We start from the raw sequence: 13,465 nt of genomic DNA on the forward strand, positions 1-13,465 counted from the left end.
CAGTTTTTCACCATGCTGCAGTTCACAGCAACACCTGCTGGCGGCCACACAGACTGCAGCGTGACGACATCCTTAGGAAAATATGTAATGGGAGAGATAAGCACTTCATAACCTCAATACTTTGAAAATGGAAGCAGTGTACCAGAATGCAACATAAAAACTGGCATCTGGTTGGCCACTGTGAGAACAGGATGCTGGACTAGAAGGGCGACGGGCCTGATCCAGCAGGACTTTAATCATGTTCTTGTCTGTGAAAATAATGCAATAAGATTATATGTGATGTAAAAAAAACAGAAGAAGGAAGGAGGGAAGTCAGTGCTTAGGAGCAAGTATAAATGCAAAATGCAACACATTATGTGTATGTGGAGTATGTAACCGGAAAACTAATAAAGTTTATTTGGGGGGGGGGAATCATGTTCTTGTCTGAGCCCCATAATACCTTACAATGCCAAAGTCGGCTGCCTGCTGTGTATCAACACTGTAGTGTCTGATCCTGCATTGGTTTTAAAAGCTGTGTGTCTTGTTGTTGTTGTTAAAGCTACCCTCTCCTCCCCAATCCCTGTAGTTCTCCTGTAACATTGTCCTCATACTTTACATGCTTTACAAAATGAACTTCACCACCTGCAACATAGCTGCCGGAGCAGTACCTATTTATCTACTTGCACTTTGTGCTTTTGAACTGCTAGGTTGGCAGGAGCAGGGACTGAGCAACGGGAGCTCACTCCATCATGGGGATTCGAACCGCCAAGCTTCTGATCGGCAAGTCCTAGGCTCTGTGGTTTAACCTACAGCGCCACCCTCGTCCCTTAAAACATGGCATAGTAGGCTGTCAAATGCATGGCACCTGGGAGCAGAGCAATACCTTTATACCAATTCCTAATCCTGCTTTTACTGGGGCATGGCAAATGTGAATCCCCCTTAGAGGAGAACGTGTTTAATCCCACTCCACCAATTTCCTCTTGCAAATTCCTCTGAGACTATTCTCCCCTCCCAAAGTTGGGAGAGGAGGTGAGTTAGTGGGCAGTGGGAGGGAGGGAGAGTTATGTTGTGTCACACACACACACACACACACACACCAGCCTCCTGCAGCTGTTCCCATGGTCTGGTCTGAAGGCACAGAAGGTTGCCACCTTGCTGAAGCTAAGCAGATCTGTGCCCTGGATGGGTGATTGCCTGAGAACCACATGCCTGGAAAACCACACTGATGCCACTTTGGGTTCTATAAAAGAAGAAAACTGGAATATAAATGTATAGGGTTTTAAAAAAAAGTTAACCACCCTATCTCCCCACATTACTGGTGCAAGACAACCATGAGGTTTGGCAGCACTGGCTGCCATTTTCCCCCCTATAAAACCATCATTAAATGTGGGATTGACTGTAGCTTTGCACTATAGGTCCTATCTTAACTAGTGGGACATTATTGGGATTTCAAAGGTGGATTTGAAGTCTGGGAGGAATCTCCAAAAGGTGGCACTTTGTCCTGGATCTTTGGGGGTCCTGGTTTTTACTTTTTGAAATACAGCAACCCTATCTTAACTGAGTATCTTATTCATGGTTAATATTCCCCATACCTAATAAATGAGAAGGATGTGGGTGGCGCTGTGGTCTAAACCACTGAGCCTTGGGCTTGCCGATCAAAAGGCCAGCTGTTTGAATCCCCGCAACGGGGTGAGCTCCCGTTGCTCGGTCCCAGCTCCTGCCAACCTAGCAGTTCGAAAGCACATCAAAGTGCAAGTAGATAAATAGGTACCATTCCTGCGGGAAGGTAAATGGAATTTCCGTGCACTGCTCTGGTGTCAGTGTTCTGTTGCGCCAGAAGCGGCTTAGTCATGCTGGCCACGTGACCAGGAAAAACTGTCCGTGGAGCGGACAAACAGCTGCTCCTTCAGCCTGTAAAGCAAGATGAGCGCTGCAACCCCAGAGTCGTTCGCGACTGGACTTAACTGTCAGAGGTCCCTTTACTTTTAAATACAGTACCTTATTTTTTGCACCATAACACTCACTTTTTTCCTCCTAGAAAGTAAGGGGAAATGTCTGTGCATGTTATGGAGGGAATGCCTACAGGTGGCATGCCTACGGATTTTCCTCCTCTAAAAACGATGTATGTGTTATGGTCGGGTGCGTGTTATAGAGTGAAAAATACGGTAAATGAGTTCCTTGGACATTAGGGTGATACGAGTTAGTTCATTTTGCTGCAGTTTGTAACTTTCTCGCCCCAACCCTTTGGGTTGATGAGGGAAAATGGGCTGCAACCTGCAGGCTGAGTTTCAGGGGAATCGGCAGAACTGCTTCACCCAGACCAGAAGTCTCCTGTTTCCTCTGCCATCCACAGCACACTCCACGTGCTGGATGCTCTGACCTTTGGTCACGTTGGAGGGGTTTGTGCTGTTATGTTAGGAAGTGGTCCCACGTGGAGGGGAATGCTTTAAAAAGAAAATGGGGGGGGGGAGACACAGCATACAGAGCAGGCAGTTACCACCTAGAAGGTTGTGCGCTTGGTTGTGTATGTGCTAATCTGCCAGGATTATCTTTTTATGGTTTATTTCATGGCCTTTGGAGACAACCGTTCTCGCCCCCCCTACTCACCTGCCACCCAAATAAACAAACATGCAGTTTGCTTCTCCGTCCAGAATAGGACACACTGATAGTCCCCTGCCAAGTCCTTGTTCTATTTTTAAAGCACAATCCCATTTAAAGACCAAGGCGAGAGAGAGAGAAGGGAGCATCTTTCCAAATACAGAAGTACAAGAATGCTTTTAAATCAGGGGAAGCTGATAAGATTGTGTGCTTGGGAGAAGGGAAGTTATTAGAGGTCAACATCCATAAAGTTAGTGGGGTGGTTGGTGGTGGAGGAGGGGGGCAAACCCTGATAAGGTGTATTATTGGTTAGTGACCAAAATATCTGTCATGATATTTTGGCCTGTATGGCCTGTATGTATGAAAAGGTTATTTGTTTATTGGGGGGAGGGGAATAAACAAACTGCCTAGACTGCTCCATTTCAGACCACAGGTGTGTGCTCTCATCTGCAGGTCCTTTTTCAAAGGCAAGATTCACAATTTGATTTTTCAAAACAATACCAGACCCTCCATGTGTCCCTTTTTTCGAGGGATAGTCCCGGATTTACAGAAGCTGTTCCAGTTTCTGATTTGATCACAGAATGCACCGCTTTTCCTTAGGATGTTCCTATTTTCACCGGATAAATATTGGAGGGTATGGAGTTATGCAACCCTCAAGCCAAGGAGATTAGTGACTATACAACCCTCAAGAGATATCTGAAGGCAGCCCTGTATACAGAAGTTTTTTTTAGTGTTTAATGTTTTATTCTGTTTTATATATGTTGGAAGCTGTTCAGTGTGGCTGGGGTGGGATATTATTATTATTATTATTATTATTATTATTATTATTATTATTATTATTAAACAGGACATCCCTACTTTCATCAGAGGAAAGTTGGACAATATGCAACACACAAACCAAAACCCAGCCGTCTTTTGAAATTCACACTTCTCTGAATTTTGCAGTACAGCTCTCCAGCTAAGAAACATGTACCAAAAACACACACACAAGCTGGGATAAAGTGTGCAAATAAATGCATATGATAGTGAAAAGAACATACAAACTGCATTGTACGAAGGGGAATTGCTTGACAATATTATGTACCGGTATGTTAGGCAAATTTGCATGCAAAGCTGTGCGTACCAGGGAAAATTCTCGTTAAAATGCTAATGAATTTTCACGAGGTCTTTTTAAAACATTGCCAACGGATGTGGAAAATGGGATTTAAGACTGGGAAACTGGGAAAGGCAACGCTACTTGCTGCTGTCTGTTCCTTTTTTGCAGCTGTAGGTCAGTGGTCTTCAGCCCTTTCAGATGCTGTTGGGTTTCACCTTAGACCAGACCGTGGCACAGCAGTGGGTCCTGACCCCCCAGTGTCCTAGCTGACAGCATCTCTTTTGCTCTAACCCTTCAGCAGTGCCCCCTCCCCCATATATATAAATAGTATTCAGGAATCCTGGCTCTGAGCCTGCCGAATCACACTGTCTTCCCAGTAGAATTGCTAGAAGGATTTGGCAGCCTTGTTGGTTTTGGGTTATATAAGTCCCTCCCGGCCCACTCCATACCTTGTACCATTGCCAAATGCCCTGGCCCTGCTCTGGCATCACGAACCTGGCCCAAAGGCTTGGATTAGCTGTCCCATCCCTTTCTCCTCCCACCGCAGGGTCTCGCCCACAGCCCCGAGGGGCCAGATCACCAGGCCTGCGCCGTTATGCCCGTCATCCTAGTGACCTTGGGCTCCTCACGGGCAGAGACATGTGAAGGCTGGGCTGCAAAAGGTAGCCCGAGCCTGTACATATCAGGCTATCTTTGGGGTCAGTCACCAAGGTCTGCCCTAACTTTGGTTACTGTTTGTAAGAGACAGTTGGGCTTCGGAGGTTGCTAGGGAAGGGGGGAGCTTGCGCATGGAGTGGGATGGTTATTATCCGAGTACAAGTGGGACCAACAACAAAAGGTTGCACTGTGTTCCTCTTCAGTGTTCCAGCCAGCCATGCCCTTTTCTAGGATACCATTCCATTCCCTCTGCCCCATTTGCGTGACCCAAGTTAGGAGCCATTACACGTCCCTGAGTATGCTCAGGTCCTGTTTGCGTGCTTTCCTCAGGCCACTACACAGGTTGCTGGACAAGATGAGCCACTGAGATGACTCCACTATTCTTATGACAAATGTGGCACTGCCCAACCAACTTTGGTCTGCCCTCCGCCAGCCCAGACCTGCCTGCCTTCTTACTCACAAGAAGCCCAGAGGGTGGCCTTCCTTGCCTGCCAGCACCATCCTCCTTAGTCTCAGAGTTGCCCTTACAGAACTCAGCAGGGGGACAAAACTAAAATGAGTTGGCTCTGGCTCTGCCTACTGCTTGACTGCCCCAGTGCTTTTTTTTCTCTGAGGGTACTCAGGGGTATGTAGTATTGGCACACACACACACCCCATGTTAAAAGTGTGGCACTTACGGTAAGAACTTCGTGGTGAGTACTGGCACCTGTTTTTCTTTAAAAAGGGCACTTGCATGCCCTACCATTTTTGTTGGGCACCAGACACCACTGCCTTGACTTCTTTGGCCATGTGAAAATTACAGGAGCAAGGCTGCTTGCCCCATTCCTGCAGTGTGTGTGTGTGTGTGTGTGTGTGTGTGTGTGTGTGTGTCAGGGCTGCTGTTTGCACAGTGCAAAACAATCAGAGCCCCAACAGAATTCTAGGATATGTTTACACATGTGACAAACCCGAATGTGATCCACCCTTCCGAAGGAGATAAACACATTCCGTGCTGCTCTCACCATTCCTTAAGAGCACAATGCCAAGGCATGGTCTTGTCAGACAGCAACCCCAACAAAAGTATCTCATGCTGTTAAGCCAAATTTCTAGAGGCGTAGCTGCCTTGGCAGCAGAAGCAACAAAGAGGTCTGCAGCCTAAGGAAAACAACAACAAATATAGGACAAAGCTGCTTTATACCAAGTTAGGCAATTGGTCTGTATTGTGTTATTAAAAAAAATAATTAAGGGACACACATTCCACAGCAAACCAATCCTTCATCCTTCAAAATTAGGAAATATTCTCTGAAGAAATAGACACTTTATTTTAGTACACAGGTCAATACCAATGTCATCTTGGCTTTCTTGGTAACCTCAAATATTTCCCCTGCAGTAAAAGGAAATATCCTGGGGAAACCTTTTCTTTTCACCTATAAATCCATCAAATCCTGTGTATGAATAGGAGAAGTCTACGACAATGGTTTCAGAAACTAGGGGATTTACCATTTCAAAAGAATGGTCCAGACTGGCCTGGGTAATGCATTTGGCAAGCATTATCATGGTTCTTGACAGACAGCAGACAGGCCACATTCTCAAATTTCTGTTGTAGACTGCCTCTTTCTGTAACGATTATATGGTGCTTTTGGGTGGTCTTTGGCTAAGGACTTGGGCAATTTCTAAAATCTTTAAAAGTTGTTACACACTTTTGTTCCGGTTCCTCACCATCGTGAAAGGTAGTGGTGGTGGGACTCTGTTGCCACACAATAATAAAGATATCCCTTCCTTCTTTCTGCTGATTCCTGCCTCCACCCACTCTTCTCTGACCAATCATGGACATAGGGGACTCTGAGTCCCTTGGGAGATTTGGGTTGTAAAAGGCAACCCCAAATTTTCATATAACTTAGGGTGGATCTTCACACAAAAAAAACACACACGCTATAAGTAAGTCAGAAATTAAATTGTTATAACAAATAAAGAAAAAGCTATGGGAAATCGCAAATATTTTTATTTTATTTTTGCTCTCCAGCATCATATGGTGTTGCATGTTTATAACGCGTTCAAAACACTGTTTTTTGACTAATGTAGCTGAGTCCATAGTCCACAGTGACTGGCAGTAGCTCTCCAGAATTTTAAATAAGTCTTTCAATCTTTGTCTGCAGGTACCAGGGTTTGTACCTGTGGCCTTTAGGATACAAATCACAGGCTCTGCTACTGAGCAGCCCTTCCCTTGTGGCACTTTTAAGACTAGCAAATATATTGTGGCAGAAAGAGTCATCCACTTGACTCCACAAAACCTTATGCCACAATCCATTTTTAAAGTCTTTTAAGATGTCGCAAAACTCACTGTTGTTTTCACATAGGCTGGAGACAGATATAGGCCTTTCCAGTGAACTCAACGGCTGCATTCTGAGGTGTTTCTTTTCAAATTCCAAATGACTTCCAATGCTAAGCCTGCCTTCAATCATAGATTTACTCCCTGGATATCCCTAGGAAGTCACAGATTTTGACAAGGGTCTACATGCTTTGATCATTGTGAACATGCAGTTAGCTAGCTATAAACTGTTAGCTAATGAATCGGCTCAGGCACATTTTCAACAGGGGATTTGTGGAGTTGGGTGGAGATTTCAGTGAGGGGGGGGGGAATATTTGCTGATTCAAAGGTCTCTTCTCAACAACATCCAGGACAGAGTTGCAAGAAGTTGTTGTGACTTAAAAGGACATCTTGCGATCACTTTTGTGTGTATGTGTGTGTCTCCGCAGGTTGTGTTTTACTAACTTTTACTCAGCGTATACCCATGCTGTTAGTTGAATACAGCCCATAATAATTGGAGAGGTCCATGCTCCTGTTCAGTACCTGTGTATATGTGTGTTTGAAGGGGGACTTCCATTCACACATCCTGGTGTGGGGCTGTGATGGAAGGGTGCTTTTTTTGAGGGTGTTTTACCCCTGGTAAGTAAGGAAGATTTTGCATTCATACACATGTAGTAGCAGCTCCAGGAGGGAGAAATCCCAAATGGAGACACAGAAGCAGCTTAATCCTGCCCCTTCCCACTGCTTCCCTACTGCAGTTCTTGCCCCTGTGGGCTCCTCCTTCCACCGCAAAGTTCCAGCCGTGTTCATTTGTAAGGGTAAATAAACCATGCTACTTTCCCTCTTTCCCCAATGGAAGTCACGTGAACAGCTGCATGCTCCTTGACCAACGCAAGCTGGACTGAACCAAACTATGCCGCCCAATTCGATGTTGTGTTTCCGAAAGCGGCAAGGTAAGGTTTGCTTGGTTTTGCTTTGTTTCCTAAGGTGTGTTGCAGCATGAAGTGAACTGAGAAACTGATGTCTACTTGTGAGGTGGCACAGAATCAGTGGAGAACTTGGCTTTCTTCATAGCTGGGACACCAGCTTCCTTTCCTTTGCACCCGTTGGACTTCTGCGTCACTCTTCAGGGCGCACATCCCTTGAGCATGGAAAAGAGAGCTGAGCAACTTTGCCGGGCAACCTGACAAAAACGCAATGTCACTGAAATTTAGGAGGTCTTTGAAATTAAGGAGACATTTTTTCTGTCATTCCCCTCATTTTTATTTATCTTATAAGAATACAATAAATCACCATACAGCATTCCACTATGATCAATGTTTTTTATTTTCTTCAAAAGTAAAGCAAAGGACAAGAAATACAGGACATGGGGGGTATTCACAGTGGATTTCTCTACAATTCTTAATGATTTGTCTATAGTTTATCATACCCTATGGGGAGGAGTCAGATGTAAAACCAAATCTGTTTCTTGAACCTCTTCTGTCCAGGTTAAACCCTCTTCCTTTCCTTCTCTATTAGCCCCTTAATTCAACTTTGGCTCTTCTTCACCTCCTCAAGCTGCAGATGTTCCTCATTATATATGCACTGGGAATTTTTTACTGAGTCCCCGTACCCCAAGTCAGGTCTATCTGGGGAGGAGGGTGAGAGAACGCCACCTCAGAAGTTGTTTAGTCCCATTAACCTCTCCCTGCTCCTCAAGTACAACATTCAGATTCTTCTCCACCCACCAAACACCTGCGCAGGCCACATCGGCTGAAACAGAACCAGGAGCATCGCCAATGTCTTCCATACTCTCTCACTTGCCGCTAACCCTTCAACCTTCCTCTTCTTTCTGCAAGGAACCCTCGCTCTCTCCTGCTAGGCTCATGAAGCAGGGCTCCCATCACCATCTATCTGCAAATATGTTTCACCCAGCTATGTGAAACCACAGGGAGGAGAGCCCTTGAGCTCCATGAGCTGCTTTGTGCATGACATTCTCATTGTTTTCTTTTTCTCTCTCCTTTAATTCAGGGGCTCTCCCTAACTCTCCCTGGGGAGGTAGTCCTTTTTAAAAAATAAAATAAAATAAACACCACCGCAATGCACGGTGCAGAAAGGAAAGCACTGGTGGCAGAAGTGCAAGATGCTGTACATCTAATATATACATTCACACACAGAGATAGTCCTAGTCCTAGTCCTTGCCCCCACCCCCAAGAGTTCTCCAATGGAGTCATCAAGGTGGCTTCGATCCTACCAAACCTTTTCTATGTGCCTGGGCCCCTTCGGATTGTCCTCATGCAGCAACAGATGTGGGGGGCCACCACCCCCGAGGCATCCAAGCCAGTTCCCAAAGGAAAGTCGTTGCGCTGGGGAAGGGTCCCGAACGCTCAGCCTCTCTGGGCATCCTGAGACATGGAACGGGATAAGGAGCGGGGCAAGCCTTTCTTGAAGTCGGGGCAGGTGGGCTGGATGACCAGGGGCAGCTCTTTGGTGATCTCGGCCACAGATTTCTTGTCGAGACACACGCCGGCCGCCGGCAAGGACTCCACAGACTCTGAGGGGGTCGGGGTGAGCTCCCTGGCGCTTAGCTTGGCCGGTGTGAAGATGGGCAAGGGCAAAGGCCTCTGGTACGGCAGGTGGTAGGAAGTCAGAGGTTTGCCCAGCAGACCCAAGCGAAGGATGCCCCATGGAGACCTCTGCACTATGACCCGGGCTTCCTGTTGCTGGCGGTAGGTTTCTCTGCGCTGTTTGTCTGCTTCAAACCGAGACCAGCTGCGGAGAGAAGGAGTGGAGAATTAATCACAGATTCACCCCACAGCTCTGCTTCAGGCAGGCGTGCCCAAACTTTTTTTTTTTTAAAAAAACTTTTTATTAAGCAACATAACAAATTATCAAACCATATAATTGCATACATTATTTTTTCCTTTTTCTCTCCCCCCACCCCTCCCTCCCCCTCCCACCAAGGACTTCCCTCAGCTCCTCTCTCTGATTTCTCTGCACATATCATTCTCTGCATGTTATAAAATTATACATATCCTTACCTTATCTATCTATCTATCATGTTATCAACCAATAAATTTGTGTATGTTTATTCAAAACCTGCCAAGGAGTCCAGTTCATTTTGTTGTCTTTTTAGATAATTTGTAAAAAGTTCCCATTCTTCCTTAAAGTCACAGCTGTCCTTGTCCCTCAGTTTGTATGTCAATTTAGCCAACTCTGCATAGCTCATCAGCGGCAAGAGTCTTGATAACACAAGGATGGAAGAATGAGGAAATCCCAAAAAACTTTTTTCAAAGAGGGCCAGATTTGGTGAAGTGAGCATGTGTGAGGGCCAACCAGAGTTGTTGACCTTTTTTTAGGATTGAAGTTCTTGAGCTTTTTGGGGGATTTTACCCCAAGAAAGAAACTTCCACAGGGGAAGGATTAAAATGACTGGCAGGCCAAATTAGGCCCCACAAACGGATTTTGGACATGCCTGCAGCATCTCCAGGTGGGGCTGTGAGAGACTTCTGTCCCATCCCTGGAGAGCCACTGCCAGTCCCTGCATACAGTGCTAAACTAGATGGCCCAATGGGTTTGATTCAGTTTAACGCAGCTTCCTAGGTTCCTATGCTCTTCTTTGCTGATAAGGTTGACAAGCAGAGACTAGGCAGCCATCTGACAGTGATGCCCCAGCTGCATCCGGTGTTATAGATCCCGCACTGAGCAACACCTCCTTCTGTTATTCTATGCACCCCAAAGCCCCCTCTCCCAGCCTTAAAACCCCACACACCTTACCATCCCAGCCCTAGCCTGGCAAATACGATTAGACTGCTTCATACCGAGAGAAATACTTTCTCCCCTGATTTCATACTCATACAAGTGTGATATCCTTGCAAAGGGTTAGAAAGGAAAGGGAAAGATGAACTGGAGGACAGATGTAGCACTCAAAACCAAACCACCACAACTGCTAAAAGCAGACACTCTGCTTTCATTGTCAGAGGTGAGTGATGCAGTGGCCGCATTTGCTGAGGGCACCAAATTATTCAGAGGGGGGGGAGAGCAAACAGCGCCTGGAAATTAGCTCCGAAAGGATCTCTACAAGCTGAGTGAATGGGTAATGAAATGTCTAATGTGCCTCAATGTCATGCACACTGGGGCAAAAAAGCCCCCTAACTTTATACACTGATAAGCCTGAGCTGTCTCCCCCTGCCCTTCCTCTTTGACATGTCTGGCACCTCCAAGACTTGACTGTATCATAGAACCATAGAGCTGGCAGGGACCCCAAGAGCAATGCATGTTTAACCTCTCCCAATACTTGGCTTTATCTAGGCTTCCTTGGGAGGACCCAGCCAGTAGACTTCTGTAACAAATACAAAGCCGCCTGGCTGGATTATAACAGTTTGGACCAAGCCTATCATCCCCACCAGACCCAAGCCCAACACTCACCCTTCCTCAGCCCTAGCGGTGAGTGAGAGGTCCTTCCATTCTGCACTGAAAGATTCCTTCCGGGATGTGTCTCTCTCGGATACCTGGCAGCTCAGCTCAGCTGCGGCCAGGTTCCCTGAGCTGCGAAGGACCACGCTCTTTCCGTGCATTGTTGCGTCTGGGCTTCTGCTCGAACTAGGATGCGTTCTCGGAGTCTCCCTTCGGTCTAGTCTATTGTCCCTGCTGCGGGTGATTTATATAGGTTTCCTGAATGCCGATTCCAGAGGGGTTGGCATTCAGAGCTATATTGGTCTTGCAAAGTCACCGGTGGAGCATTCTGATACCGGACACCTCCCCTCCCTTCCCCCTGGGTGCGTTTGCTACTGGAAACCAAATGTGTGACGTGACAATATTTTTAATACATTTTTAACCCTGTCATTTCCTGGCAGCAACTTGTGGCTCTCGACAGGTCGTTTCATTAATTTAGCCCGGAAGATCAAAACACGCACTATTCTGAGACGGGAGCTGGAGAGACGCTATAGAAATAATGTTTGTTGCCATTTAATTTGGTGCTTCCAATCTGGGCCCACTGGAAGCCAAGAGACGAGGGCTTCTTTTGATTCTCAAGAGGGATACCGGGTCGTTGCCTAGAGAAATATCTCTTTCAATTGCTGAGGCTCAGCACCACAAACATATGAGGCACTCTCCCTTTGCGGTTTCCAACAACGGGTCTGTCACTGTGAGAACAGGATGCTGGACTAGATGGGCCGTTGGCCTGATCCTGCAAGCTCTCCTTATGTTCTTATGACTGCTATTTGGAAGCATTACTGTCTCTAACTGGGGAGGCAGGTCATAGCGACAGCTTTCGATAGCCCTCTCCTCCATGAATTTGCCTAATCCTCTTTTAAAGCTGGTGGCCGTCTCTGGCTCCTCCAAATATTGAAGCCATGGCAGTATTTGACAATCAGCACACAGCGGTATATGCAGTGGTTAATGCAGCATGACACTGTGGAATAGAAGTCGATATTTAGTTTTTGACAACTTATGGGTGCCCATATTCGTCACCTGTCCAAAGAACCAAGTCACCAATGTCTAATGCAGTGGGAAGTTCACAATTCCTCAGTGGCAAGAGGAGCATGTGTGGCATTGCCCTCTAACAATATGGATGCCCTAAGGAAAAGTGAGACGTTCCAGGATCCATTCAGAAACTGGGGTGGATTCTGTAAATCCAGGACTGTCTCTGGAAAATGTGGACACTTGAAAGGTCTGAGATCTGGATTCTAATCTTTGATCAGCAGTGGATTTTACTTCCCTTGTATCATCTGTAAAATGGGAATCACTTCAAGGGTAAGTAGTGATTTCGAAGGAGGTGGAGCATTTCATGTGAAATCTAGTTGATTACTAGGGAAAATGCAAATGTTTAATCTCCCCGCTTTCTCTTGATCACTCTTCATCTCAGATGGGAAGGTTTTTTGAGAAAATACTTGGTTGCTGGAAGAAGACTGCAGTGACATGTGGCCTCATCCATGTTGATAATGAGAACGCTTACCGTTATGATCTCATGTGCTGCAGGGATACTAATTTCTGTAATGTACATGACCCTGTATATGATCTCATATGTTCCTACGATGTCACTATGCAGACATGAAATCTCAGCAGAATTTCTGGAACTTTCTGGAGAATGAAACGAACTTAGGTGTCCTGCCTCTGACGAAGAGAAGTTACGAGCAAGGGGATGCGATTCAGAAAGGCATTTGGTGATGGATGGGTGGAAGGGTTACGGGATTCACTGGCTGGAGAGGTTTGCACTGAGCCAGCACAGCTGAGTAACGACGCGTCTGGGGGATGAAGTCATTGGGAAAGAAAGATCTTTCCACCCACTCATTCCCCCTCCCCTCACTACCCCACTCTGGTTTCAGGAGGACCAACAGCCCTCCCTCCTTCCCTTCTTCTCTCTCGCACAGACACAGTGCCAGGTTCAAAGGCACTTTCGATCAGCCCCAGAGACAGAATGTCAAAACTTTGGCATAACGGGGAGAAAATGTCCTGAGTGGATTGAGCTGTCTCCTCCTACAGGGTGAGGTGGGGACAGGGGGCAACGTGACAAGCTGACTGGGCAAAAAAGTCACTCAGTAAGGAGTGTTGTGGGCAGAGAGGGCAGGACTCCTGACACACATGTCTCTCTGTGTGTGCAAGAGATTGCGGGAGGCATTGGTTGGAGGGAAGGCAGAGGGTGGCAATGAGAGAAGGAAAACCAATGAGTGGTGTGTCAGGCCTTGACCAGGCAAGAGGACTGGGCCCAAATCTTGGTACGAAGGTCACTTGAGGCCAAGTCATCCTCTCACAACCTAGCCTGCCACACAGGGTCATTGTGAGGACAAACGGTTAGAAGCATAGGCATGCATACCCTCCAACATTTCTCTCATGAAAACAGGGGCGCCCTATTCCATAACAACAACAAT

General features: G+C 46.5%; 1 protein-coding gene across 1 annotated transcript; it reads right to left on the bottom strand.

The window, feature by feature from the left end:
- Positions 1-7,855: 7,855 nt before the first annotated feature.
- TCAP (titin-cap) lies at positions 7,856-11,248 on the bottom strand. The gene is made up of 2 exons (XM_082197424.1): positions 11,025-11,248; positions 7,856-9,368 (listed from the first exon to the last, which is right to left on the bottom strand). Exons 1-2 carry the CDS (start codon positions 11,171-11,173, stop codon positions 8,984-8,986), a joined length of 534 nt encoding a protein of 177 aa, XP_082053550.1. The 5' UTR covers positions 11,174-11,248; the 3' UTR covers positions 7,856-8,983.
- Positions 11,249-13,465: the final 2,217 nt, after the last annotated feature.

The sequence above is a fragment of the Podarcis vaucheri genome (assembly GCF_965113315.1).
Source record: "Podarcis vaucheri genome assembly, chromosome: 13".
Classification (NCBI taxonomy): Eukaryota; Metazoa; Chordata; class Lepidosauria; order Squamata; family Lacertidae; genus Podarcis; species Podarcis vaucheri.